This window comes from Lutjanus erythropterus, chromosome 3 (assembly GCF_056507025.1).
Source record: "Lutjanus erythropterus isolate fLutEry1 chromosome 3, fLutEry1.hap2, whole genome shotgun sequence".
Lineage (NCBI taxonomy): Eukaryota > Metazoa > Chordata > Actinopteri > Lutjaniformes > Lutjanidae > Lutjanus > Lutjanus erythropterus.
The window spans coordinates 22,283,406-22,310,493 of record NC_139319.1 but is presented as its reverse complement, the minus strand read 5'-3'; the positions used below and the strand labels follow the sequence as shown (position 1 = coordinate 22,310,493).

The following is a 27,088-nucleotide window of genomic DNA, read 5'->3' as shown; positions in this document are numbered from 1 at the left end:
CGTATAATTTGAAAAAAAAAAAAAAAAAAAAAAAAAAAAGGAAAAATCCTAAACGGGAAAGAGACATCTTTTTTCTTTTTTTGAAATTTTGAAATGTAATATTTAACAATGTAAAGATTTATTGTATATTATAACAGAATAATTGAGAATTTCAGTCCCATGAGCATTGTGAAAGGCACAGTAAGAATACTTTACTGGGGGCTGGAGACAGATGTAAGAGGCAAGATAGGGTTGGAATAAAGTACCAAACTGTCTGCAGCATTAGACTGAACAACATACGTGGTATTACATAGTATTTAACTGGTCAGCAGTCTATCTCTACAAGGTTAACGCCCACTGATGGGAAGCGGAAGACGAAGCAGCAGCTCTGTTTGTTTCGTGGGCTCTTGCCGTAAACTGGAAGCAATTGAACTCCATTTCGATGGCACATCTGCAGGCATCATGGATTGTTATGAACTCTGGAAAAAGCAGTGAGGAAAAAGTCGCTATCGCAGACATGTAACGCACACGTAGCTGCTGTGAACATCGATCAGACATGTGTTGATTCATCTAACTATGGCAAACTGGTGAAAGGTAAGCCTTTTTCTTTTTGACGATGATTTCCTGTTTGGTTTGGTGATGGTGTAGCTAACGTTAGTTGCGCTAGGTTTGCAAATAACAGCGGTAAGTTACCTCGCTAGCTAACCGCCATTAACCTTAGCAAACTTTCAGTACAAAATGTGGAGATATTAGTTGCACTGAAACATAGTAACGTTCTAGAATTCTCGTCGTCATCTTTGTTGTTGTTGTGTAACGGTTGGCGCTAACGGTTTCCTTAACCGCGCGTGCGTGTGTGCGTGCGTGTGACTGACTGTTTCCAGGTGCCCCCTCCCGTCCCGGTGCTCCCTTGCCAGCCGGCGTCTGCGCTGCCATGGAGGTGGGCAGCCTCCCCGTGGAGCTGTGGAGGGTTATCTTAGCCTACCTTCCTCTCCCTGACCTGGGCCGCTGCTGCCAGGTGTGCCGTGCCTGGCGTGAACTCATCCTCTCTCTGGATAACACCCGCTGGAGGCAGCTCTGCCTTGGCTGCCCTGAGTGCCGGCATCCCAACTGGCCCAGTCAGCCTCACGTGGAGCCCCCTTCCTGGAGAGAGGCCCTGAAGCAGCATGCCCTGGCTTCCCGCACCTGGACTCAAAATGGACCAGAGCTCCAGTCCTCTGCCTGCCTCCTCTTTTTCCGTCGCCGTAAAGACCGCAGGGTTTGGCATGTGGGGCCCGGATGTGAGTTTGAGACCCTTCGTGGGGCCCTTGGGGTGGCCGGGCCATACGACCGTGTGGTTCTCCATCCGGGGGTGTATGAGGAGCAGGCGGAAGTGGCGTTGAAGGTGCCCGTGGAGCTGGTTGGGCTGGGGAGACTGGGTGAGGTGGCCCTCCTGGTGTGTATGGAGCAGCAGTGCCCTACTGCCAGGCTGTGTAATCTGGTTTTCATGCCACCCTGGTTCTCCACTGTGGTCTACAAGGTAAACAACAGCTTGTAATGATGGTTTCTTTAAATCTTTATGTATTATCAACCTAGTCTGCCCCTTCAGTATCTAAAAAAGTAGAGAAGGAGAGATACTATATCTGAAAATCCATACTAACATGCTATTTAGTATGCTAAGGAGTACTGTATGCTAATACAGTACTCTCAAGGAAAAGCATACATGGACAGATTCAGACCCCATGGATTCCTCTTAGCTCTGTTTATACTACTTTTTGGCGTCCACTTAGAATGGGGTTATGTGGATGTCTGCACCCTTGCGTACAACCTCTCATTACAAATTTACGTCACACAAGTCCTACCAGACCCTTGGTTGTGGAAAGCATTACAGCAGCTTAAAACAGTATGTGAGATTTTTTTAGTATGTCTGAAACCTTAGTATGAAACCAATAGTATGCAAGGTGCATACTGTTTCTGGGGAAATTTTACAGTAGCACTAGACACTAGGCCAGGATAAATATCCCATAATGCAATGCGGTAGTGACTAGGACAACAACAACGTAACAGACAAAGCTGAACGGCAACCAAGGCAGCACTGGTGTGACGTCAATAATGCTTCAGCTTAAATGTGAGTAAGGTTTCACCTTTCTAAATGTAATGTATTTTTAAATTAGTTAATTGTTGGCATGGTTTACCATGGTTATGTGCTTCCAACCAGCAAGGAGGCTCTCAGGATGTGATGTCATACGCACTGAGCAGTGTATCTGAAAAGATAAACACTTCAGTTTATTTGCACAAGTACAAGTATGTTGAACAATAATACACATTTAGTTTAGGTAGTACATAGTATGTGACTTTGGATGCAGCAATAGAGAGTGAATTAAGAGTGGCACCCATGTTAGCAAGATCAGATATTTCAGACATTAAACATTACGTTTTTTTAGGACAAATAAATATGCCCACACCTCTGCACAGTGATGGATATTGTGTGAATACAACCACAGCGATTCTCAGTCTGCTCCACCTGAGTGTGTGTGTGTGTGTGTGTGTGTGTGTGTGTGTGTGTGTCCCTCTCTCTGCTGCTCTCACAAGGAGAGTGTAGAGGAAAGAGACAGCCATCTTAGTTGCTACATTTTTACAGAATCTCGACTTCAAGCCCTGTAGAGGCTGGAGGCTTCGCACCACTGCCAAACAGGCTGAAGTCCAGAAATGTCCTGAACAGAGAAAAATATGAGAAAATGAGAAAATACATGCAGAAGACAGGATATCTGCAGATAACCGCCTCCGCCACATGCTCCTAGTGGGTAGTAAGTGATGACTGGGAGGGATTACTATTGTAGGACTCAATATAAATTGTTTTGTTTTTTTAAAGGAAAATCCTGAATAGTATGCAGTCTAACAAAATCAGGTTTAATTCTGCTTTTATCTTTGTTACTGAATCTGTCTGATTTCAATCACCTGTCTCTCCTTGCTTTGCTCCAGACATCATGGGGTCATGTCCAACTTGATAACTGCAACTTTGAGGGGGCTCAGTTGCAAGTCCGTGGTCCAGGAACCTGCCAAGCTCGCTTCTGCTCCTTCTCACAAGGCAGCTCTGCTCATCTGCTGGGTGTTGTCTTGAGTTTATTGGACAGCTGTGACTTTTCGGGGAGTGACACAGCTTCTGTGACAGTTGAAGGTCCTCCAGTTTCAGAAAGAAACTGGGCTTGTAAACACTTGGCTGCCTTGGCCAGGACGTTCCCAACATGTGGCACAGCTGGGAATAACAACAGCCCTCCTAGAGGTCATCTGGCTGGTTCCACTGGTGGGCATCAACCTCCAGGTGCTAATGTTAAAAAGGAGCATGTGAACATGGAGGAGTGGCAGAGGAGGACTGGGGTGGACGCAGTGTGTCAGGGAACTGTGATTGAGGACTGCTGGAGCGACGGTGACCGCAGTGAGGGAGAGGAGGAGAACCAAGAAGGAGAAGGAACTAATAACACAAAAAACCCATTAAAATTGGATTACAAAATCCCCTGTGACCATCATGGTCTCTCCCATTTGCTCAAGCCCCAGCCAGATGGCTCTGTTCCACTGGCATCCTCCCCGGATCCCCCATCTGTGACCCCTGAACTCCTCACCTTTCAGCAGGAACTGGACAGGGACCCGGAGGCTCAGATGTTGGCAGCATCCACTCTTGGCTGTATCCTCAGACGCTGCCTCTTCAGGGAAGGGAAGGGTGCTGTGCATTTGTCTAATTATGGACAGGCTCGGCTGGAGGGCAATGTTTTCCGTGGGCTGAACTATGCTGTCCGTTGCATCCAGAACTCCACAGTAAATAAGCTCATAATGTTTTTCAGACTATTGAAATGCCATTTGCATGTATCTTAACACATTTAAATTGAAGTTTTAGTTCAGCGACTTTCATAGGCAGCATATATTCTCAGCCATGTATCGAGTGAAATAAGTAGCTCCGATCATGAGTAATTAAGCAGCAGTCAAGTGTTACTTGAGCTCCCTCTACTTCTCTCTTCCCTCCTTCAGATAGTGATGCTGAGAAACGAGGTGTGTGAGTGCCGTGCATCAGGTGTGTTCCTGCGCCTCTCTGCTCAGGGCCTCATTGCAGAAAACAACATCCACTCAAATGGGGAGGCGGGACTGGACATCCGTAAGGGGGCTAACCCCATCATTGTGGTAAGTGCTGCTCCACTGACTAATCAAGTCAAATTATCAAAAAGAAGAATCAGTACTCATTTGACAAAATAATTTTAATACAAGCTCCACTTAGTAGCTTTTCCCAGAGCATTCAAAAGCATAACAATATAAGATTAATTTGCCAAACTTTGTTCTACAGACACAGTAAAGATTCACTTCAGAGCTTGTAGACTGTCAAATAATTTATGATGATGTGTAGAAGCAGTTTTGCAAATAGTGCATAATAAAACTTACGCTAATTGTGGATGAATTGTGGTCTAAAATCCAATAATCTGATGCTTTATTGTTAACATGTCTTAAGTATGATTTTGACAGGTCTTAACATTAATTGCACATTACTTTTAAAAAGTGCCATTAACTTCAGTCTTGCTTTTAAATGTGTTATTGAAAAAAATGTATTAATCACACTGTAACAAAAATACTAAACAAAACCAACATGGAAGAAATAACCATTAATGCAAACTATGCAGCCTTGTCAGAATTTATCGGACCACACCAAACCAGCTTTGTGCTCTACCTTCAAGAGTGGAAAGAAAAAGAAGTTTTACATTTCATTTTCATTTCATTAAGAGATTAATTAATATTAATAAATAATTTACAATTTTTGCCAGTATAGACATGAAATAGGCCTTAAATTGTGTTCATAATGGTCTTAAAAAGTCTTAAATGTAACTTGTTGAATCCTGCAGAAACCCTGCTCTGAATTTGATTGTCTTTTGTACTCCAATTTTACTCCCTCATTCTGTCTTTCATTCCCCAGTGTAATAGGATACATAGTGGTTTGCGTTCAGGGGTTGTTGTCCTTGGCAATGGGAAAGGTTCGATTCGGAGCAACCAGATCTACAACAACAAGGAGGCTGGAGTGTATATTCTCTTCAGTGGGAATCCTGTGGTCAGGTAGGTGGGACTCTACAAACACGTAACTTGCCAAAGAATGTTTAGTCCCTGCTTTTCCCATAGCTTTGATTTTATTATTATTGCTCATACAGCATGTTTTTTTCCATTAATGGCAAAAGACATGGAATTTTCCATCATGAGCAAACCATCACTACAATAGGCCTTTTCACAGCAGATATTTTGACCCATCATAGAATCAGAGATGTTTCCCAGTAAGCCATGACAATGTGACAGTGACCCAGCAATATCTGATTTTATTGTTCTCATCTGTGCTTCTCGTACTGTGACATGTCAACATGTCGAAATACGGCAAGATGTTTTTAAAGAAACCCAGGTCTGACAGTCAGCAAAGGGTTTGGACCCAGTCTACCACTCTTCTAAACATATGTTATGTTTTTGTATTTCTTTTTTTTAATTGGTCACAGGTGCTGAAATGAAATACAGGGTTTGTCATTCCTTTTGATATTTATCAAAGCTGTGTGCACTTTTATGTTTTACTATTTTGTGCTTGCTGTCTTGAGTGAGTTTGAGCACCAGAAAGACGTTGCTTCTTTGTGGAAAACCCCTAACTTGTATGTCTTCATTTATAAATAAAGCATACTTTGGTAAGGTTTCTCATACTCAGAATTTTCAGATTTATGTCAGATTTTTCTGACAACAGAGCCAAAAGGAGGAGGAGAAATCTAGTTTTCTCTCAGAAAACTTGAATTACATTACACTTCAAGGCATTCAGTGATGCCAAAAATAAACAGCAAATGAAATGAAAACTTGTGTTGTGAGCTTTAAAATTTCACTCTAGCATCTTCACGATCACTGCTACAGTGCGGTGGTATATTTTTTCCTTTCACACATTTGCATATAGCTTTATACAGTAAAGGCATGGTGTAAGCAGTGTTGCATAATGTTGTCAGGTGTGATGCTAGGGGTGCAGATGGTAACAAATAAGAGAGCCTAGGCTTCTTCATAGACTACTATTTAAAGGCTGAACTTGTTCAATATTTGCTCCTGTTCCTCTCACTTTCTCTCCTCACTTTCCTCTTAGTGGCAATCACATATTCCAGGGCCAGGCCGCAGGAATAGCTATAAATGAGAACGGCAGAGGGATGATAACAGGTGTGTAAGTGGATCTGTCCTGCTTCGTTTTCCACATTTCACATCAGCATCCCAAAAGGGCGCTTTATTTTCCCCCATTGATGTGCCACTTAGAGAAATTAAAGCACCACTTGCAGTCATGAACCCTGATTTTCTTTTACATATTAATACATGTTCATTCTAGAGAACGTGATCAAAGAGAACCAGTGGGGTGGTGTGGACATCCGCAGAGGAGGAGACCCCATCTTGAGGAACAACTACATCTGTTATGGCTACTCAGACGGCGTTGTGGTGGGAGAAAGAGGCCGTGGACTTATTGAAGGAAACCATGTTTACTGTATGTAGTTTCAGTGTGATAAAGGCAGCGTCATACATTATGTCTCATTTTTTATTTCATCTTTAAGAACATGGCACAGATGTTTCATTTCTCCTCTTCCTCTTGTTTCTTCAGGTAACAAAGGCTGTGGTGTTTGGGTTATGTCGTCCAGCCTCCCGCAGCTCCTGGGAAACTACATTACCCATAACTGTATGTATGGGCTGGCAGTCTTCTGCAGGAAGGACCCAGAGAACATGGAGGCAAGGGAGGGGAACTGGCCAGGGCAAGAGGGGATTGGTGGAGATGGAGTCAGCGGGGAAAGGAGGGGGGTAGAAGGAGAAGGGAGAGATGGGCAAGAGAACTTGAATGAAGAGGGGGAACTGTTTGCATGGGAGAGTGATCTGGACAGTGAGGATGAGCGCCACTCTGCCCGTCGTTCCATCAGTGTGGCCCTCGTGGAGAGCAACTGCATCAATTACAATGGAGGTAATACATAGACTTCTTGGGTAGTGTTTGGTGCACAGTCACTTACCTCTTGTCTCTAATGATATATCCATCTTTTTTCTGCAGCAGTTGGTCTGTACATAAAGAGCAGCGAACCCCTGAATGTTTTCGCTAACCTCATAAACAGTAACCGTGGCACCGGCATTGCTGTGCTGCAGAGCACTCAGCTGACCCGACTGGTTACAAACTGCATCCTTGACAATGGTCGAGGTGGTGTTACTGTGGAGAATGACTGCCGAGTGGAGCTTCGTGGTAACGGCATCTATAAAAACAGTGGCCATGGTGTCAGTTTCAATGGGAATGGGCAGATTGTAGAAAATGATGTGGTTGGAAACCGTGGATGTGGGATCCAAGTTTCTGGCAGTGCTGACATCAAGGTGAGATGGACAGAGGCATGAACGCAAATTACTTCTACAACACTATACAGTGACTCCTTCATGAAATACTAACTATGATCACTTATGTGCATTTTCATGGTTTTATCATTTTTTATCTTTAGATATTGCGCAACCGTGTTCAACCAGCACAGGGCTGTGGCATTGCTGTGCTTGGGCCAGTAAAAGGTGTAGTCCATGACAATCTCTTGTTCCAGGGCCACCCTGGAAACAAAAAAACCCTGCTTCATATGGATTCTGGCAATGAGAGCTGTCTGTTGCGCAACAACAGTGTTCTAAGGCATAATAACAGGTAAACTAGTCAACCAACAGAAAGTGCCACAGATTCAGAGACCACCAGTTGCTTTACTGTTTGCACTCTGTCTTTCTTTCCTTTTGTTGTCCACACACTTGAAGGCCCAGTGTGTAAGATTTACAGAGACTTATAACCAGAATATGGCAGAAATTAAATATAATATTCATAAGTATGTTTTCATTATTGTATAATCACCTGACAATAAAAATATTTGTGTTTTCATTAACTTCGAATTAGTATTTATATCTATGGAGGGTGCAGGCCCTGTTTTATCCATGTCTTCCACTGACACTGCTGTCTTGCACCACCATGTTTGTACTAGGAATGCACGATAAACATCAGGGTAGATAATGGAAATGTATATTATTATTTATTATTATAATGAAATTATAGCCGATATATCAGATGTGACAGATTACTACAAAGCATTTAATTGTAATTCTACAAGGCAAAATGCTCTTTTTCTTTCTTACTCTATTCTACAGTAGCCCAGAATGAACAAACCAAACACTGGCTCTCATAACAGCCCTTTGCATTTTGCATGTTTTGTGAACACTGTAGTTTCTCCCACAGATTTTTTTTATTTTATTATTATTATTTTTTTTTTGGGGACTTCTCCAGGGTACCAGACGCATGATTTGTAATTGTAATAATAATGTGACTCCTAAAATAAAGAATTTTTACTACATCAGCTTAAAAGGTGATAATATGTCAGTATTGTGTTCATAACTTAACCAAATCAGTTAAATCAAATCTAACATTTGCCCTTCTGCTCATCTTTGTATTAATAATTCCTATTTACTCTTACCTTTTTCATTTCATTTGCATTTTGTAGCTCTACATCTGCTCCTCCTTGGATTTTGGAAAACCCTCCACCTCGTCCGCTGGCCAGCTCCCCTTCTGGCCTCTCCTCGTCCCAGTATCCTTCCCGACTTGGAATATCCATGACAACCAGGATCAGCGCCACTGTAGAGAGTGGTTGCCACAGTGGCAGCATGTTCTGCTCCATCCTGTGAACAGTGACGAGCACTTAAAAAAAACAATATCAATGATTTTCCCACAAGATCAGCATCACTTTTGTGGATGTGGAGCACTCTGGCCTTCCTTAGAGAGCCCCTTCCAGGTTCATGCCCTCCTGTTGAGGTGGAGTAACTGTCAAAGAAGAGGGTGCTCTGAATAACCAATAAAGGGACCATCCATCTTCCAGTGCATCAGGGTGGCACAATATTTTGTAAATCTGATATCACTTTTGTAAATTTTATCTTAAAATTCCAGTGCACTTGTTAAATGTGGACTAATGAAGTGAAGCTTGAGTACAGCACGAGTCAAACAATTGCCATACTGAAGCTTTAACTTAATCATGGTCTTTTTCATGCACATTTCATATCCATGTACAGAACTGCTGTAGACTTTGTTGGTTTTGTCAGTTTGCTTCTGAGACTCACTGGTTAGGAGGTGCACATTTATAAATCCTAGCAGGAGCCAGAGGCATCAGAGGTGCCGGCTTCAACCATGTTACAGAGTAAAGTGTGCCTTGTTTGATTTTTTTTTTTTTAAATCAATCAATGATTGTAGCTAGGGGAGGAGCTGTCATAGTGTGAGGTGTATATGCAAAAAACAAAAACACAAAAAACAAAGCCAAACTTAAGCTTCTGCCTCTTGCACAGGGCTGTTTCCTGGTGAGTCTGTTTTCTGTATCATGTCCTCTGTGTTTTTAAAATGTGATGCACTTCAGTTTTCTCTGACTCTGAAAATCAGTGGAGGATAATTTTATTATTCCAGATTGTCAACAACCACACAGACTCACCTGGTATTAGTCAGTTATAGAAGGAAAACTGATGTTCAGTGTGCAATATGTGCTGTCTACAAATGTGCCTATACGTTTTCACCATCTAAGCTAAACGTTTTCTGTCATTTAGAATTTGTTTATAGCTCATTACTCTGCTTTTTTGTATCTTACAAAGCATTAAGGAACAATATCATGTACAACTCAAAGGTTCACCACTTTATTTGTCTACAAAACACATTAATAAACAGTTCTTGTTTGTGGCATTTCCAATTTTTATAGTCCCCTGCCTTCTCTATCTAATTCTTCTCTTCTCATCTGGATCTTCAGTGCATTTTCTTGCGTTTCCGTCTCTCCATGAACTGATCATATTTGACCAGCGGCAGAACGAGAGAGGCCCGCCTGTGTTCATCTCCCAGTTCAGCCTCAGCACCCTTCCCCCGGTGCGGTTTAGTTATGGTCAGTCCCATTGATTTTGCTACTTCAATCATCCTATTGGAAGACAAAAAAAAAATCAGGTAGTTATTTTAATGCACCACATATTGAGTGTTTTCTGTGGTGTGATAATCATCTGCAGACAAGAGGAATCATACAATTCACAGCTTGAAATGTGACTAACTAGAAGCAGAAAGAAAGGACAAAGATGAATATCAATACATGCAGCTGATTCAGCACCATTAACCTTAAAGGTTAATGGGTATTTTTTTCACCTGGACCCTTGTACATCCACTAAAAGAGCTTGGTTTTGCCACTGACAGGCTCTGACTGTTAGTGTGTTTAAGTGTCTGACAACACAAACCCAGAGCTGGTCGAGTTCCAACAGACAGAGGAAAATCTTTTTGGTTAGTTTTATTTTGTTTCTGTTGAGTTTGAATGAAGACGGCAATGTTAAAGGAACATCAATAACACAAAATGCATCTTAGCTCTGTAGGGATCCTTCCCATTATGTTGTCAGACACTTAGAATAACAATCTGAATGGCAAAAACAAGTACTTTGAGTGGACTTGGGTTTGCAGGTGGCCAGTTGCATGGAGGGATTATGTTGTAGCTCAGTTTTGCTTCTGCCAGCTGCAGCTCTCTCCTTCAATACCAGACCAACTTCAAAAAAGGGTGTCCCCATTAGTCACTTAGTCCCATAAACATGGGAAAGTAGAGTCTAGGTTGAAAAATCCCCATTTAATAATGGTTTTCAATTGTTGTTTAAAAGGTAATATGTTCTTAATATATTCTTCAATGTTAAATGCATTTGTCTTATACATTACAAAACAATACACACCCTAAAGTTTCTATATGCAAATGCAGCCTTTTTCTCTCTTACCTGGCCTCAGTGATTCCCAGGTCCCGGTGGAGTAATGTGAGGTCAGCAGTCATGTGACTCACGTGCAGCAGCAGGGCCAGGGAGTACGCTGCTAATTTAGCTCGCATTGATGAAGACACAATGTTCTGGACCCTAAAAGGGAAAGGTCAGGTAAAAAAACAAAACAAAACAAAACAATGTTTTAGCTGTTAAATTTGTGCTTGTATATAAGACCATGTGGCCACAACACAGAAAATGCATTTTCAATAGAATCAGTGCAAAAGCAAATATAACAGAACTTAATATGATATAACAAATATACCTTGTAAGTGGTACAAAATACTACAAGAGCCAAATACAGCCAATTTGTTCAAGGTAATCTGAAATTTAGTGAGTGAAATGCAATTTTCATGGATTTTTAATATGAAACTGCATTTTAAATCCAACCAAATCAACTTCCAGTCACATCCCAGTGGTTATGAACTACATGATTACAAGGTGCTAATTTTACTAGTCAATAAATATTAAAAAGTTCCTTCACTATCTTACCTGCCATTGTTGAAAGTCTCCGCAGTGAACGTCTTCAACAGTTTGTTCTGAATGATGCCAGGACAGCCTTCCTCCCGTCCAACTGTTAACGTAAACATGAATCATTATTAGTCTGTCAGTCAGAGACGTGTGTAGAAACACTCGCATATGATGAAGGAAAACAACATCACTCACACTTGCGAGGGACGCTTCTCTGTCGAGCCACTTTGAAGAGCATAGACAGGTAAAAGGCACAGCGTGACGTTTTATCTCTTATCTCTTCAGCTACGAATGGCATGTTTTCCAGGAGCTTCACAACACACAAGTACCTTAAATAAAAAAAAAATAATAATTAGAATGCAAAATAAAATGTAGCTTCATGAAACATCTTGATAAGTGTGAAGCCTTTTGTCAACCTACCCTCCTTCATCTCTCATTTTCAACAACTCCTCAGAGGTGAGCGCTGCCATCTTGGAACCAGCCTGCTCCAAAGCCTCGAACTCTGCCGGACTCAGGACTGCGGAGATCAATTAAGGATGAAGACCAAAACAAACAGTTTTCAACTCCAAAATATATTAGTGGGTCTAACACATACTGTTCTGCACACACATGCACAAAGAGAATGAAGGATACGATCGTCAAACAGGTAGACGTCCTCTGGTTTGTCAGCGTCTGTGTGATGAGGAGGCAGGTGGAGAGCCTGGTCTCCCTGAGACTCGGTCTCAGCCACTTCCTGTTGAAGAGCTGAGGGGAGAGAGAAGAAAAACAGGTGAGAAAATCACAAGTAACAATTTGACAAGCATAGAAATTGACTTTGAGTGGAGAGAAAGATGCCGACTAAATCAGCCAGATGTTTAAGGCGAATTTAACCCTTTTCTTTTTAAATTATTATCTTTCAGATTACTGGTTGATGATTTTAGACAACTGACTTCCACATTCACGACTTAGACAATGTGACTACAGCTGTTTTTCCATCTAGAACTGCAACTATTGGTCAATCAGCTGATTAGAAGAAAATGAGTTGCCAACGATTTTGATGGTCAATTAATCGTTTCAGTCATTTTTCAAGCAAAAATGTCACACATTTGCTGGTTCCAGCTCCTAATGTGTGAGGATCTGCTTATTTTCTTTGTCATTTATGACAGTAAATGAAGAGTCTTTGGGTTTTGAACTGTTGGTTGGACAAAAGAAGTCATTTGAAGATGTCTTGTTGGGCTCTGGGAGATTAATTTATTTTATGGACTGCATGAGTCTTTTTAACCGTGAAAATAATTAGCAGATTGATGAGACTATGCTTTGCACAGCCTATTTTATTTGTTCTAACCAGCTGACAGAAACTGACTTAAAACAGATTTTCTTTTTGCAACATTTCAAAAATCAAATTACATGGAAACACGGCTTATGTAACATACCTTCCAGTCCCTTCTGGTCGATCACAGTGTCAGCAGCCTTTGCCACTGCTTGCTGCAGGGTGTCACTGCCCACCTGATTCAGCCTACGGGAGCTCAGAGCTCTCTTCTGTTTGTTGGTGCCAAATGCCTCAATCAAAGAGTCAACCTAAAGAGAAAATTTGACATAAGGTTAGGACACCAAGTGTTTTTTTTTTATTGGTGCCCAGTGTTCTCTTATTGAAAAAAACAGGACAAGCCATCATACCTTGTCTCTGTAGGTCTGAGTAGTGTCCTGGGGTTTTAAAGTCTCAGCTGTCTCTCCTAATGAAAAAGAAAACAAACATCACACATAAACAAAGAGATAAAAATCTCAAGCCAAAAGCAGTTTTCTTTCAAAAGATGATGATCTGATTGTTTTGACTAATGTGCAGTAAATTGGGGCATGCAAACTACTGATGTCACTTCAGTACAGCAATCCAGACTTTGGTGATTATTTTTCCTTTTACCTGGTATAACAGGTTGCATGTTGAAGAGCTGAGCACTGTGCACCTCCATCTGCATGGTCTCCTTGTTCAACACTCCTACATAATAACTAAACACATCAAACATCATGCTTAATTAATTCTATTCACAGCGGTAGATTGCCACTGTTTATAGGCTACATTGACCTACTTGCAAAGGTTGTTGCACTTCAAGGACTCTGTTCCAAAATTACTCCCAACATACGACAGTCTGTCTGATTCAGCAACCTAGACGGAGGAACAAATAAGCAACACGATTGTGAAAGCAACAAGGCATCTTATAGATGTAAAGGTGCAGTGCAAACTCATAGTGCTGAGAGTGAAAGCAGTCGATCATCTTTCTCACCAATATCCGTCGGTTCTTCTTCCTCTGGTTTTTCTCATCTGTGTTCTTGTACATTGTGAAATCAAGTTTGTCTGCATTTTTGACGCTGCCATTTGAAAATCGGACTGTGAGAAACAGGAGGAACTCGTCAATACCAAGTAATGGAAAGTGTGCGAGCACATTTACTTGAACACTGAACTTAAGTACCATTTTCTGATGTTTGTACTTTACTTTGGTACAAGCAACTCAAAACTTTATTTCCATTTTCAGCTAAATGGTTCACCAGTGTAACAGCATTTTATATATGTATGTAAAAGGTATAACTGGGCTCCCGCATTGGTACATATTGACATATTCTGCACCCCCATTATGGAACACATGGCAGAATTACTTGAAACTCTAAGAATTAATCCTGTTAACCTGTTAACAGGATTAATTCTTTAACATCCAAGATTAAGGAATTAGAGGCTGATTCCTTACAATGTCAGAGTTTTAATTAACCTGGTTACATGACCAACTCCAAGAAACAAAAAGAAGCTTATGTTTCTACTTCACTACATTTCAAAGGCAAATATTGTGCTTTTTACTCAAGTACATTTATATAGTAACTTTAGTTAGTAGTTACTTTGCAAATTCAGATTAATAATACCAAAAATGATCACAAATAAGTTATGATGTATTATTATAAGGAAGGATAAGGTTTTATTGATCGTTTGGTGAATTTTTCAAGCTATCCTGTAGTAAACACAATAAAAGAAATAAGCCCCACCTTTACCAATTACAACATTAAAGTGAAAATCTTTACATATTAATGGACTATCTGTGATTCTTATAATTCGGTAATATACATTGTTCTGAACTTTTCTCTCACCTTTGTATTTCACCAATATTGTGACTCTAATACTTTTATACTTAGGATTAGGAATTTAGTCTTAGTCTTAACAAAGTATTTTCACAAAGTTTATTTAAGTAAAAGATTTGTGAAAGATGAACGATGTGTTTCCTGCGCTTCATGTTCTCATTAACACATTTAAGAGGTTATACACGTGAATGTTAAGTTGAATTCATGCAAGCTGCAACTAACTCATTGTGCGTACTACAGTGAAAATTAACTTCATACACATGAGAATAACGTGAAACAGTAGTCTGGTAAGCACAAAACTACACAATTAGCCCTGCAGCTAACCCACGTGTGCAATACAAACTGTTGTTTAAAAGAGAGAAGATGAGCACGACCCAGCATTTCAAGGCACGATTAGAGTTATAGTTTTTCCTAAAAAGTTTAGACAGCCAACAAATGTGAGATAGTCACCGATAACAGCTTTATCAAAGTCTCTCTCCTCTCCACAACACACCAACGAGCAGGACGCAGCCATATTTGTTGTCATGAGTTTCCAGTTGCGGCAAGATGACTCACTCCATTGTACTTCCGGGTGTTTGAGGAAAAAGTAACAATAATGGTAAAATACCTACCCATTATACACTAAAAAAATAAATTAGTAAATAAATTTAAAAAATAGTGAAAATAAAAATTATTTCGGGGACTCAAACGACTTTAATGAAAAAAATCATTATTTCTTTGTTTTTATTCTGCAAGTATATGAAGTCACAGGAGTTCGAAAAGTTCCACAAAACAGAATAAATCTATAAACAAATACTAAAATAATTGTGGAAATAAGAAGAAGGTGAAATAATTATTTATAACTGAGGAACTGCATTTTCTCATTCGTTTACAGATCGATTTCTTCATGGTTCCATATATCATTGGTACATTACATCGAATTTTTCTAATCTAATCTAATCTAATCTAATCTAATCTAATCTAATCTAATCTAATCTAACTATCGAAGACCTAAGAAAATAAGACAAATAAATTGTGTAAATTTATGTGAAACGTATCCTTTAAAATAGTGAGAGGTAAATCTTGATGCTCTCTATAATCTTTGGGTACGTAGGCTCTGAGGTCGCAGCAGCGACATCCTGTGGTGAAACGTGTAATTGCAGCCCTTCACCTCGTCGAGGTCACGGACATGGAAGTGAAGCACAGCGCCACCCTGTGAGTCTGGTTGGGAAGAAACCGTCTGAGGAGGGTGATAAATTACTAGAAATCATAACACATTCATGTCAGGCGTCAGATAAATATTCCAAGTCGGTATCCGTCCTATTAAACGGTTATAAATTATTTCCGAATGCGCCTTGTTTGGCGGTGACACGGATAGACGAGTCCAGCTGCAGACAAACAGTCACCGTGAGAGCCAAACCATTCAATGCGAGTAAACTGTAGGTAGCGAGTGAGGGGACTGCGGGGACGTGGGGCGTAGCAGCAGAAATGTTTGCTAGCTGTAGCTACGTTTGATGGAAAAGGCTGCTTCGATACAGACAGGCGGTGCAGCCGGGTCACCGAATGCTAACTATCACTGCTGCTGTTGTAGTTAGCTAACAGGCAATTTGCTGGTCAGTAGCCAGCTAACTTTAGCCGGCTCAGTTTCTGGTCAGGGCCCTGTGTCTGCTTCTTGGTACCTACGCTATCGGAAATCAAGGTAATTAATAGTTATTACTGGCCCTCTAAATGGCTCTATGTTTTTGCTAATTTAGCTAGACTAGATATAGTGCCTAACTGCTCTTGTGTTAGCTAATCTAGAGTTGCTAGCTAACTTAACTATCTGTCTATCTGCAGTAACGTAATTACAGTACAGTGGTTACAGAGTACAGCGGTTGTTGTTGTCTGTAGCTGCTGTGTTATTAACACACTTTAAGCATCGGTTAACAAATGGACCAGCTAAAGTACAAAAAATGTTTTACAGCATATTACTTTATATGAAGGAATTCGTCCAACTGGCAAACATTACTCTTGGTGCACATTAACTGGAAGTTTTGGAGGCCCTCTTCATCTGTGGGACCACAGAATAATGACTTTCATCCCACTACAGTTTTGTTTTGTCATTGTGTCCAAATAACACCATCAACACCCTCTCAAACAAAAGTGGCACATGAAAAACCATCTTGACCTGTGTAAACTCTGACACGGATTCCACCTTTACTTCCATTTATTCTGTCCTTACTCTCATGTTAGGGCTCCATCATTATTACACTAAGGCTACTACTAAAGAGTATTTTTGATTAATCAATTTATCATTTACTCTGTGATATAGGTGTTGTGATATACTGGTATTGACAGCAATAAGAAATATTGATATCATTTCAGTAATGCACATATGATAATACTGTGTAAATAATCCAGTGTCCGTCAAACATGCTGTATGTTCCTTAAATCTTTTCATTTTCTTTATTTCTTTTGTTTATCAGCTCGTCTGGTTGCCTTCTCACTGTTTATAAAAAGTCATTGTACTTTTTAAACACTTATGTGCTGTTACACTCTCTCTTAACCTCCCTAGACTCATACTTTCAGTGTAATTAATTTGCCAAAGAGAGACAAAATGCACAATAAACAAAGTCAAATATGAATTTGACTGATTGTTTTTTGTTTTGTTTTCTTCAATTTTTCTTTAGATATCCCAGTAATATTGATATTGCAAATTATTTTGGTCACGATAATCTGATGGAGAAAAGCTTCAAATTTTAGAGGAAAGAAGCAGCAAATGTTTGGCATTTTTGGTTCAAAAATTATTTAAACAAATCTATTAAGAAAACTGTCAAATGTTAGAACTTGTGATTTTTCCTCTGCCTCCAACCTTTTAACCTTTGCCTGCTCCTGTCTCCAGGGCCATGGATTTCCCGGGCCACTTCGAGCAAATCTTCCAGCAGCTCAACTACCAGCGTGTCCACGGTCAGTTGTGTGACTGTGTCATCGTGGTGGGCAGCAGACACTTCAAAGCCCACCGCTCGGTGCTTGCAGCCTGCAGCACCCACTTCAGAGCGCTGTTTACTGTTGCAGAGGGAGATGCCAGCATGAACATGATCCAGCTGGACAGCGAGGTGGGGAGCTTAACAATATTGTGTAGGAAAGGTCAGGAGTGATGATATTACATTAACGTGTACAAGAATGAGAATGACTTTGATGATGATGGTGATAAAAGATGGGAGTTGAGAAGAGAGGTTGTTTACACCTGGCGTTAACACGAGTCTTGGGTGATCTGAACACAGGTGGACAGCTGTGAGTATCTGTGTTCACACATGGCGTTAGAATGCATCTCCACAAACATCTTGAGTGACTACTTGTGATTGGATTTCATTTCTCCACTCTATATGCAAATGGACACCTAGCTACATGAGTTTGGGACAAACAGACAAAATGTTTTTTAAAGAAAAAAATAACAAAAAATAAATAAAAATAAAAAATAACATCAGCAGAATTTACAAGAAGGCCCAGATAATTAAGAATTTGTCATAGAGAGCATTTCACGAAGTTTATTAGATTTCTCTTAACTCAGCAACTCGCACAGTTGCAAGATTTTGTAAGGGAGTCTGGAGTTTCTCCACAGGTGACAAGCTAAGTTGCCTATATTGGTTACTGTTTACTATATTTGTAAAATTTGACATGTAACCTGTCAAATGTAAAATGTTGTTTTCATAAATTTAATGTAAATGGTGAAGTCAGCTGAAAAAGTTTTTTCAAACAGCTACAGTTCTACTTATTGGCAGGTAAGACACACTTCAGACCCCAGTACAGCAATGCTGTGAGCTTTTTTTTTTTTTTTTTTTTGTCATTGGAAAGATTTTGGAAGAAGGACCGGCCATATTGGAGCACACAGACTTAGGTGACAATGTGTTATTGAATGAATAACATTTCAATGCCCACTGCGCCTTTATCAGAGTTAGAAGTTTTTTTTGATTGTGATGAAGATGCAGTGAGCATATGTTTGGACTTATTTTCCAAAGAAGAGCGTTTAAACGTCTTTATCTGACTGTGTTTTTAAAACAACAACTTAATGTATTGTATTTAATGTTAATTTTACAAGGAAACATAATGATTTAGACTTTTATGTATCTTAATGGCAACGTTTATCATTAAGTTTCTCCTCACTTAACAAAATTACACAATATTTTAAGGGAGTCTGACGATATTGAGGTTACTCATTTCAGTGTTAAAATCAGTTGAAACAGATGGTGTGGTCACAAACATTTTCTGTTTATCCTGACAGGTAAGAAAACCCAAACTCTTAATTTGTATTACAGTAAACCAAATGGAGTACTTCCAGGATGTCAGTTGAGTAGGCAGCCCTTCACTGTGGCCCAGGACACATTGTGTATACACTGCTGAAAGAAGGTGGTCACATGTGGCCCAGACCGCCTGTGCCAGTGGTCTAAGTGACTGAATCTCAATGTATCCTCAATGTATCTTTGGTGCTTTCACACCTGCACGTTTGTGATTGAATCACCCAGGACACATGTTAAAGCCAGGTTCAAACAGCCTCATTTACTCTTCAGCTTCAGATAATAATAGTGATAGTAATTCAAAACAAACTACTGTCAATTCTGAAGCTCTCTCTTGCCACAAGATCAATGGTCTTTGTGTGTACCTGTAGGTGGTGACAGCTGAAGCTTTTGCTGCGCTGGTAGACATGATGTACACTTCCACACTAATGCTGGGGGAGAGCAACGTCATGGACATCCTCCTTGCAGCCTCACATCTGCACCTCAACAATGTAGTGAAGGCCTGCAAACACTACCTGACCACGCGCACCCTGCCCATGTCCCCATCATCCGACAGACCCACCCATCACCACCCTCAGCAAGAGCAGCAGAGACACAGGCAGCAGCAAGTAGCAGATTTAGCAGTTAACCCTACTCTAGCAGGTAACGCTAACCTCACAGCAAATGCCGCCACATCAAAGCTGCAGCGCTCCTTCCTCCTTCAGCAGCTGGGGCTCAGCTTGGTGAGCTCCGCTCTGGGGGGGATGGAGGACGACGGAGTCGGAAATGTAGTCAGCAGAGGAGTGGTTGAACAGAGAGCCTCCTTCCCAATTCGACGCTTCCACAAACGCAAGCCCTCCATGTCCCTGGGCCTATCAGAGGAGAGACCCAGGCAGAGGCAGCGTCCCTCCGCCCCCAACTTGGGGCTGTTAGGAGAAGGAGGAGTGAATGTAGAGCGAGAGGAAGGAGCACTGCTCTCCCCTGACTCTCACAAGATGGGGGATGAATCCAAACTGGATGCTGCAATCACTGGCCTGGTAGGAGTGTCCCAGGATGATCCTCAGATGCCCAGCCAGTCGGACAGTGGACACTGTGAGGGGGAGGACATGGGGAGGATGCAGGGAGGGGTGAGTAAGGAGGAGGACATGGAGGATCAGGACCAGCAGGACAACAGAGCAGGAGTGAAGATCAAATCAGGGACAGACGAGGAGGAGGCTGAAGAACAGAAGGTGAAGTTGTGGCTTGATTTGTTATGATAATGTTGATAATGTAAATTGCTGTATAAAGGCAACATGTTAACCAAGAGTCAAATTTCACACTGCATTGTCTGAAGTTCTGCTGTTGAAAATCAGCAGATAAAAACAGAACAAAGCAGTGTCAGTCATCATATTACGAATTATATAATACAAAGTTGGCAGCTGTGTTATAATATTAATACAGCTGTCAAAGATGTGTTGTCAAAGTAGCGTGTAACGGAAATAGTTTGATTGTAGAATCTAAAAGACAGCGCTGTATATTACACTGTCAGGTGCAACAGAGGATGATCTTTGGGGCAGCGACTTGCATAAAGACAAGGATGTTACAAAATGTAAACTTTGGTTTCTGATTTTACCTCTTCACTTAAGCTTTAAAATGACCACTAACAAAAACAATCTTGTGTCGATATACAGAAAGAATAAATACGAAACAAAATTTTAATCATACTGTAATTATAATCCAAACTTTTCTAAAGAGAAAAATAAATCAAGGTTGGGTTGAAATCAAGCTTGGAAGCTCATTTTCTGAAAAATTCAGTAAACAATGAAGTTTTCTTAAAGTTCCCCTCCACTCAAAAATGTTTTTTTTTCTTCTTGTTCCTACAGTAGGATGTTTGTGCTTCACTTTGCAGAATGATATACATGCAGAGTTTAACAGTAGAATATTTTCACAGTTTCTCTGCGCTCATTGAAAATTTGATATTAAGGGGTGTCCCTGTGAGCGTGATTTATGATATAGTAATTAGTTTATGGCTTGCACACTCAAATCATGCTTCTCTAGTCTACCTGCTGTCTTTACATGCTTTTTGAGTTTTTAAAAATCGCTGTTGGCCTTGATGAAAGATGAAACTTGTCCTTTGCTTTACATAGGTGGTTGTTAAACGAGAGCCACTGAGTTCGCCTGAGCCGACTGATGAAATCAGTGACGTGACCTCACAGGCTGAAGGTAGCGACCCAGCTGAGCCAGGTGGCCAGGAGGAAGAGGAGAAGGCGGAGCTGAGCCCGGAGAGCAGCGACCGCAGCTTCACGTCTGAACCTCAGCCCAGCTCCGACTCTCTGCTGCAGCCCAGCTCACAACTTCTCCTCAAGAGCAGCATGGGAGGAGGCGCTGGAGTGGCAGGAGGGTTTGGGTGTAATAACGGACTGGATGGCAAACCTGGTTTTAGTATTTCTAACTTCCTCAGCCCAAAGGACTTCAGAAGTGGTGGGGCAGGGTTGGTTGCTGGAGAGGATGACCTCCCCAACACAACAACTGGTGATGCAGTAGCCCATCACTTTCTGCTCAGACAGGAAGCTGCTGGACCATCTGGCTCTGCCTCGTCCTCTCTGCTTCAGTCAGGTCCACTCAGTGGTGAGAGCCGCAACGGTTTTGGGGACAACCTACAAGCTGATTCTCTGTTCCTCCGCCCCCTGCATAATGGTTTAGAGAACCCCAGAGGAAGCGCAGGAAGTGGTAGTGGAGGGCGTGGAGGAGTAGATCCCTTTGGTTTAGAGTTCCAGCGCTCTAGCCTGGGGCTTCACTCCCTGGGACGACCCTCCCGAGGGGCAGGAGGAGCGACTGCCGCTGCGCTGGGGTATCCAGGTTACAGACGTATTGCTCCGAAAATGGCCGGCAGCATGGCAGGTGAGGAAGGTGTAAGTGGAGTTCTCCAGGACGCCTCCTCCTCATCCTCCTCCTCAAGTCTGCCAAGTCCTCTGCTTCTAAACAAGAATGGTGGATATGAGATGAACAGCGGCAGGCCCACCTCCCTCCCCCCTCAGCTCACCCGAGCCTCAGCCGATGTCCTGTCCAAGTGCAAGAAGGCTCTGTCGGAGCACAACGTCCTGGTAGTGGAAGGAGCTCGGAAATATGCCTGTAAAATCTGCTGCAAGACCTTCCTCACCCTGACTGACTGCAAGAAACACATCCGCGTCCACACAGGAGAGAAACCCTACGCATGCCTCAAGTGTGGGAAGCGCTTCAGCCAGTCGTCCCACCTATACAAGCATTCCAAGACCACCTGCCTGCGCTGGCAGAACAGTAACATGTCAAATGCCCTGCTGTAGGACACAGGTTACTGGCCCAGAGTATCAGAGGATAAATACTTTAGTAATCAGTGACAGGCAGAATTTCATGCCCCTAAAATATTTCGATTTTTCTGAAAGCTGTGACAGATGTTCTGTCCAGACTAACCAGTCCTGATCACAGACCAAAGATAGGGATGATAATGTAAGCATACATTTTCTTTTCCAGGAGAAACTCACACTATCAAGTCAGTAAAAGTTAAAGACATTTAGCCTGTAGACAGATTGTAGGACATGCAAATGCACCACATTTAATGCTATTGATTCACACCAGAGATAAACACTGTATACTTCCCTGTAGAAATATCATAATTTAAAGTATTATGAGGATTCTCCATCAGTATCAATACATGCAGCCCATGGACATTACATAATATGATCCAGGCCAGTCTAGATTTGGCTTTTGGCTGTAATGTGTTTCTAAAAGGAATCATGTGGGTCTTCTCGTTCTTGCGTGAAATTTAGATCTGTTGAGGTCATCCCTTAATTTTGTGGTAAACTTATGACAGCAAATTTGACTCGGTAATTACGCTCAGTCTGAGTGTTTGCAGATCAGAGGCAGCTGTGCAGCATCAACAGTAAAAACAGATATTATGTAAAATAGTGTCCTTACATGTAGATTTTTCATTGCACATTTGTAAAACGTAGCAGCATCCCACATCAGACTGTTGAATCATTGTAACTGTGCATATTGACTGTGCCTCTTTCTGTGTTGGGGCTGTCGTACAGATTCAGTTTGGGTGCCACAGGTAATACCTGAACCTGAAGAACTCTTAATTTGTTATACAAAAAGGTAAAAAATAGTCAGATTCAGTCCTGTGAGACAGGCTGCTGACATCTGCAACTTTTTGCATTTCAACAGACAGTATGACAGAAAACCTAGTGTTGTATTTTTTACACTGTAGCTGGTATGTTGTGAAACTTGTCAGTTGGACAAGTGATATAAACTTGATTCTGTTAGTTACTGAATTAATTAAACTTGAGACAATTGACATTGTTGACCAGGGCAGGAGAACAGGGCTGGATATTGGTGCTCAGAATCTTTAATTAATTCTGATACCATTTTTTTTTCTTACCAACATCGATTTGGATGCCTGAACTTTGTGTATAGGCTGATACCGATTAGCCTACCAAACCAATACCAGTTATCAAGACCAAATTATTATTTGTTATCATATGTATACAAGTAACCCCCATATACTGTACTGTAATGGTATCCGTATCACTTTAAGGGTATTGGTATTGGTGCCCCCCCCAAAAAAAGTAGTAGTAGAGTATTGACCTCTATTGTTGCCTTTCCCAAGCACTTTTGAAGTACCATCACTGGAAGTGTCGCTGAGCTCAGTTAAAGCTGAGAATATATCTGGTAGTTTGCGAAGTAAAGCAGTTTTCACTAATGTGGCCTTCACAATTCATGTGACTGAAAGAATAAATGTCACGCTTTGAAACATTTTTGCCCGTAGTTTGTCAGAATGTGAAATTTTAAATTGAACTGATTAATGAACCTCTCGCCCCAGTTTGTAATTAGGTTTTGTTGTTTAGGGGAGCAAAACAAATCAGAGCAGTTAAGGCGAGAAAAGTGTCAACTTACATCTTTGTATGAAAAGCAGGTGGAAAAAAATCCACATTCATTGGGTCTTGCTGTCTCTTTTTGACAAAACTAATATTGATTAATATTAATAATATTAATATTGCATTGCCACTGTAATGTGTAGATAACAATTTAACAGGAAAATGCACCTTATTTTGTGTCATGATGTGCAAAGCTAGCTATTTGTAGTGATTTTCAATTGTTTAAGATACAGTACTAAACGACTTTCCCTCCCTGTTGTCTACTGACTAGGAATGACCACAAAAAAAAAGTTCAGCTGTGGTCCGCAAGTTTACTGACCGTCCACACATCCCTGATTGCTGGTGTTCTTGTCTGTACAATATGTGTTTTTATTAAAAGGCCAATGAAGTTGGGCTGAGAGGCAGAGTCATAAGTATTGCACATTTGTGGTTGGTTTCACCATTTTTCTCTTAGCAGAGAAGCAAAACAACTCATGAAGAACAAAACATTTGTATAAGTTTGCTACTGTACTTGATATCAGTGCTTTATACACGTCTCTTTATATACATCTAATGTTTCATCTGTTACAAAAGCACTTAGACAAATCATACTTTTTTGTAACTAATATGTTTACTGGAATGTTGAACTATGTGAAAACGTTGCTGTATTGTGATTATCCAACTCTACCACCTCTCAAGGGTTTTTCTTTCTGTTACAGTTGGACTGCCATCAGGAGGTTTGCAAGCTAAGGGGAAATTTTAAAGAAGAATTTTATAGGGTCTTTTGTTATTTTTATGTTGATTTCAAGAGATTTAGCTGTTTTTTAAGGATGTAACTGTATTTTAATGTCTAACTGTAACTTGATAAATGCCGTCATATCCTGCAAGTTTGACAGCTATCTTTAAGAGAAAGAATCTAAACAACACATCAACCCAGTTTTGGATGTCTCACCTACTGTGGGTTGTAAATAAGAGCAGCTTCACTGGTAGAGAGTTGGTTAATTGAAATCAGTGTTCATGCAGTGTTGTAGAGTTCTGTTTTAGTGAACCAAAATGGAAAAAATAACACTTTTAAATACATGTTTGCCTTTTTGTATACTTTACTGCTTGCTGTATTGTGTCGATAAGAAACACATGGTCACTGCTTCCATTTCTAGTTGCACCTTATCGTACTGTAGAGTCATCACACTGTTAGCCTGTACAAAGTTTTATTTGAAGCATATGTTAATGGATAATCTTGACTTTTTTTTTTAACTGAAGAATAATAATTGCCTTGTAGGATGTTCTCCCTGAAAACATAAGCTAACCAACCATTTGTAATTTTTGACACTATGGAATCGATAGTAAAGTCGTTAAAGCTCGGCCACAGAATTTAGTCGTCCAAAATGACTTCCATGTATCACACAGTGGCCTGTTAAAAGATACTATGGTGCTGTCCTCTAAAGCTGTTGCATAGATGGTTAATGTGAATCTCTGAAAAATGCACTGACTGTATTACCCCTGTATGAATATGCCAAAATGTTAAAATGTTATATAAAAGGCCTAAATTGATTATGAAAGTCACTGCCTTATGCCCTCTAGCTTGGAAAGCTGGGCTTTTGTTGATATGCCAAATCTGAAGTATTTCTGTGTTTTATTTTGTTTTCTGTGTACCTAACATAGTGTAACCATGAGAGGACTAAATGTTTGTCTCTTTACTGTTGAAGGATATGAAGATTGTATAGTATGGTCAGTTGTTGTATAGACTGAATTAAAAAAACAGAGAAATTCACTATTGTTGCTGGTGATGCTTTTGTGAATTGGTAAGAATAAGGAAACATACAGCAAAGTAACTGGTTTTATTTTAATCATCTAAAGAATAATTGAGTACATGAGTTGAACTGGTGGTCCAGTTGTCAGAGTGGAACCAGTTTGTTGTCACAGTTTGAGTTCTTTGATCATCGGCTCCCCCCGCAAGCCAAGTAGGAGGTTGTTTGCTGCCAGGGCAGACATGGCGTTACGGGTAGAATAGGATGCACTAGCAATATGTGGGAGAATCACTGTGGGAGGAGAGAATTAAAAACACAAATGATTAAGGGTGAGAACTGAGCATGATGATGATAAGTCCTTGATCGCTTCATTGATAAGTCTGACAGACTCACCGCAGTTTTTGAGAGTAAAGAGTGGGTGGTTCGTGGGCAGGGGTTCAGGAACAGTGACATCTAACCCAGCTCCTGCAATCTGCCCAGTAGACAGAGCCTCATACAGGTCTTCCTGGTTCACCACACCACCTCTGATGCAACAGAAATACCAGAATTACAGACACAGAAAAGGCGTGGACATGTTAGCCTGCCAGCCTGCACTGACATCCTCAGACTACATCTCAGCTCCACTATTTTCCCAGACATCACCCCATAGAGCAAAAATTTTGAGAGGAAACTTCATCTCTTCATGTTTTGTACATTTGGTTGGAAAAAAAATTGATGGGCATTTGTACTGACTGAATGAACATAATGGTGAGTTGCTCAGAGGTCTGGGGCAGTTACACACTTTGGTGGTGGGAAGTAATGAAGTGCACTTAAATACTGTGCTCAAGTACAGTTTTTAGGCACTTGTACTGAAATATATCTAACTAATACTACTCTATCTATTGTGACTCCATTAAATTTCAGGGAGAAATGTACTTTTTGCTGCACTGCATCTATTTAACTGCTTTAGTTACTAGTTACTTTGATTTTACATACAAAGGCTATGAAAAAAGTAATCTTTTGAGGCCTTGAGTGCTCTATAATTTAACAGTCTGAAATGGGCCACTTTTGAGTACTTTTACTTTGGTACTTAAAGTAGAGTACTAGTCAAAAGTTTGGACACACTTCTCATTTATAATTTAACAATTTTAAGAAATGGTTCGGATTATACCGAATGTGTGCAAAGCTGTCATCAAAGCAAAACGTGGCTATTTTAAAGAATCTAAAATATCAAAGAGCAAAAACCTTTTACACACTTGTAGGTCGACAGGAGAGGATCATGGATCAGCGCTAAAAAAACAAAAAGCCTCTTGCATACTGTCCTCTGCACTTGCAATAAAATATTTAATAGCAATGTTATAAAATCATTGATGGCAAGTGCAGAAGACGAGTATGGAAGAGTCCTTCTTGCTTTTTAAGAATCTGATATATAAGACATCTTTGCCTTGTTTTTACATTTTTTGCTTAACACGTAATATGTCATTGTTTTGATGTCCAGTACTAACCTACAATGTAGAAAAAAAATATATATATTGAATGAGAAGGTGTGTTCAAACTTTTGACTGTTATTGTACATTTTACTGATAATTCTTATGCGTTTTTTCTCAAGTAGACTTTTGAATCCAACATTTATAACAGAGCATTTTTACACTGTGGTGTAGTTATAATTACTTCTTCCACCACTGGTGGCTGGTAACTGTAGTATTTTGTATTTCATTACCCAGCATTGTGCACAACAAGTGTTGAAGTGATTCATCCAGCATTTGTGTTTAAGATATGGTTACCGGCTTGTGTTGATGAAGATGGAGGTATTCTTCATCTTGGAGAAGAGGTTCTTGTTGCAGATCTCCTTTGTTTCTGGTGTTAAAGCACAGCACACAGCCAGGAAATCTGACTGCTT

At 40.6% G+C, this 27,088-nt stretch overlaps 4 protein-coding genes across 5 annotated transcripts in view; 2 read left to right on the top strand and 2 right to left on the bottom strand.

Moving 5' to 3' along the window:
* Positions 1-340: 340 nt before the first annotated feature.
* fbxo10 (F-box protein 10) lies at positions 341-9,707 on the top strand. 2 transcript variants are annotated; one of them, XM_084715420.1, is made up of 11 exons: positions 341-573; positions 861-1,495; positions 2,938-3,768; positions 3,979-4,128; positions 4,910-5,046; positions 6,089-6,159; positions 6,323-6,475; positions 6,590-6,940; positions 7,028-7,335; positions 7,458-7,645; positions 8,484-9,707. In XM_084715420.1, the coding sequence occupies exons 2-11, from the start codon at positions 911-913 to the stop codon at positions 8,662-8,664; spliced, it is 2,955 nt and encodes a 984-aa protein (XP_084571546.1). In that variant the 5' UTR covers positions 341-573; positions 861-910; the 3' UTR covers positions 8,665-9,707. The 2 variants fall into 2 exon arrangements, with proteins under 2 accessions (XP_084571546.1, XP_084571545.1); XM_084715419.1 differs by having other exon boundaries at positions 344-573; positions 7,025-7,335.
* Positions 9,633-14,941, bottom strand: polr1e (RNA polymerase I subunit E). Its single transcript, XM_084715421.1, has 12 exons — positions 14,809-14,941; positions 13,518-13,621; positions 13,323-13,399; positions 13,157-13,242; positions 12,916-12,971; positions 12,672-12,816; positions 11,893-12,003; positions 11,680-11,776; positions 11,455-11,588; positions 11,281-11,362; positions 10,753-10,884; positions 9,633-9,926 (listed from the first exon to the last, which is right to left on the bottom strand). The coding sequence occupies exons 1-12, from the start codon at positions 14,882-14,884 to the stop codon at positions 9,761-9,763; spliced, it is 1,266 nt and encodes a 421-aa protein (XP_084571547.1). The 5' UTR covers positions 14,885-14,941; the 3' UTR covers positions 9,633-9,760.
* A 567-nt stretch (positions 14,942-15,508) lies between these two features.
* Positions 15,509-25,237, top strand: zbtb5 (zinc finger and BTB domain containing 5). The gene is made up of 4 exons (XM_084715417.1): positions 15,509-15,552; positions 17,219-17,432; positions 18,983-19,819; positions 20,717-25,237. Exons 1-4 carry the CDS (start codon positions 15,527-15,529, stop codon positions 21,890-21,892), a joined length of 2,253 nt encoding a protein of 750 aa, XP_084571543.1. The 5' UTR covers positions 15,509-15,526; the 3' UTR covers positions 21,893-25,237.
* Positions 25,238-25,293: 56 nt separating this feature from the next.
* Positions 25,294-27,088, bottom strand: part of grhprb (glyoxylate reductase/hydroxypyruvate reductase b) — a 5,052-nt gene continuing 3,257 nt past the window's right edge. Inside the window, exons 7-9 of the mRNA XM_084715418.1 lie at positions 26,973-27,088; positions 25,603-25,733; positions 25,294-25,500 (exon numbers count right to left, since the gene is read on the bottom strand). The exon at positions 26,973-27,088 is cut by the window's right edge and continues 20 nt beyond it. Of these exons, the coding sequence (XP_084571544.1) occupies positions 25,379-25,500; positions 25,603-25,733; positions 26,973-27,088 (369 nt within the window). The 3' untranslated portion in view covers positions 25,294-25,378. The remainder of the gene's footprint in view (positions 25,501-25,602; positions 25,734-26,972) is intronic.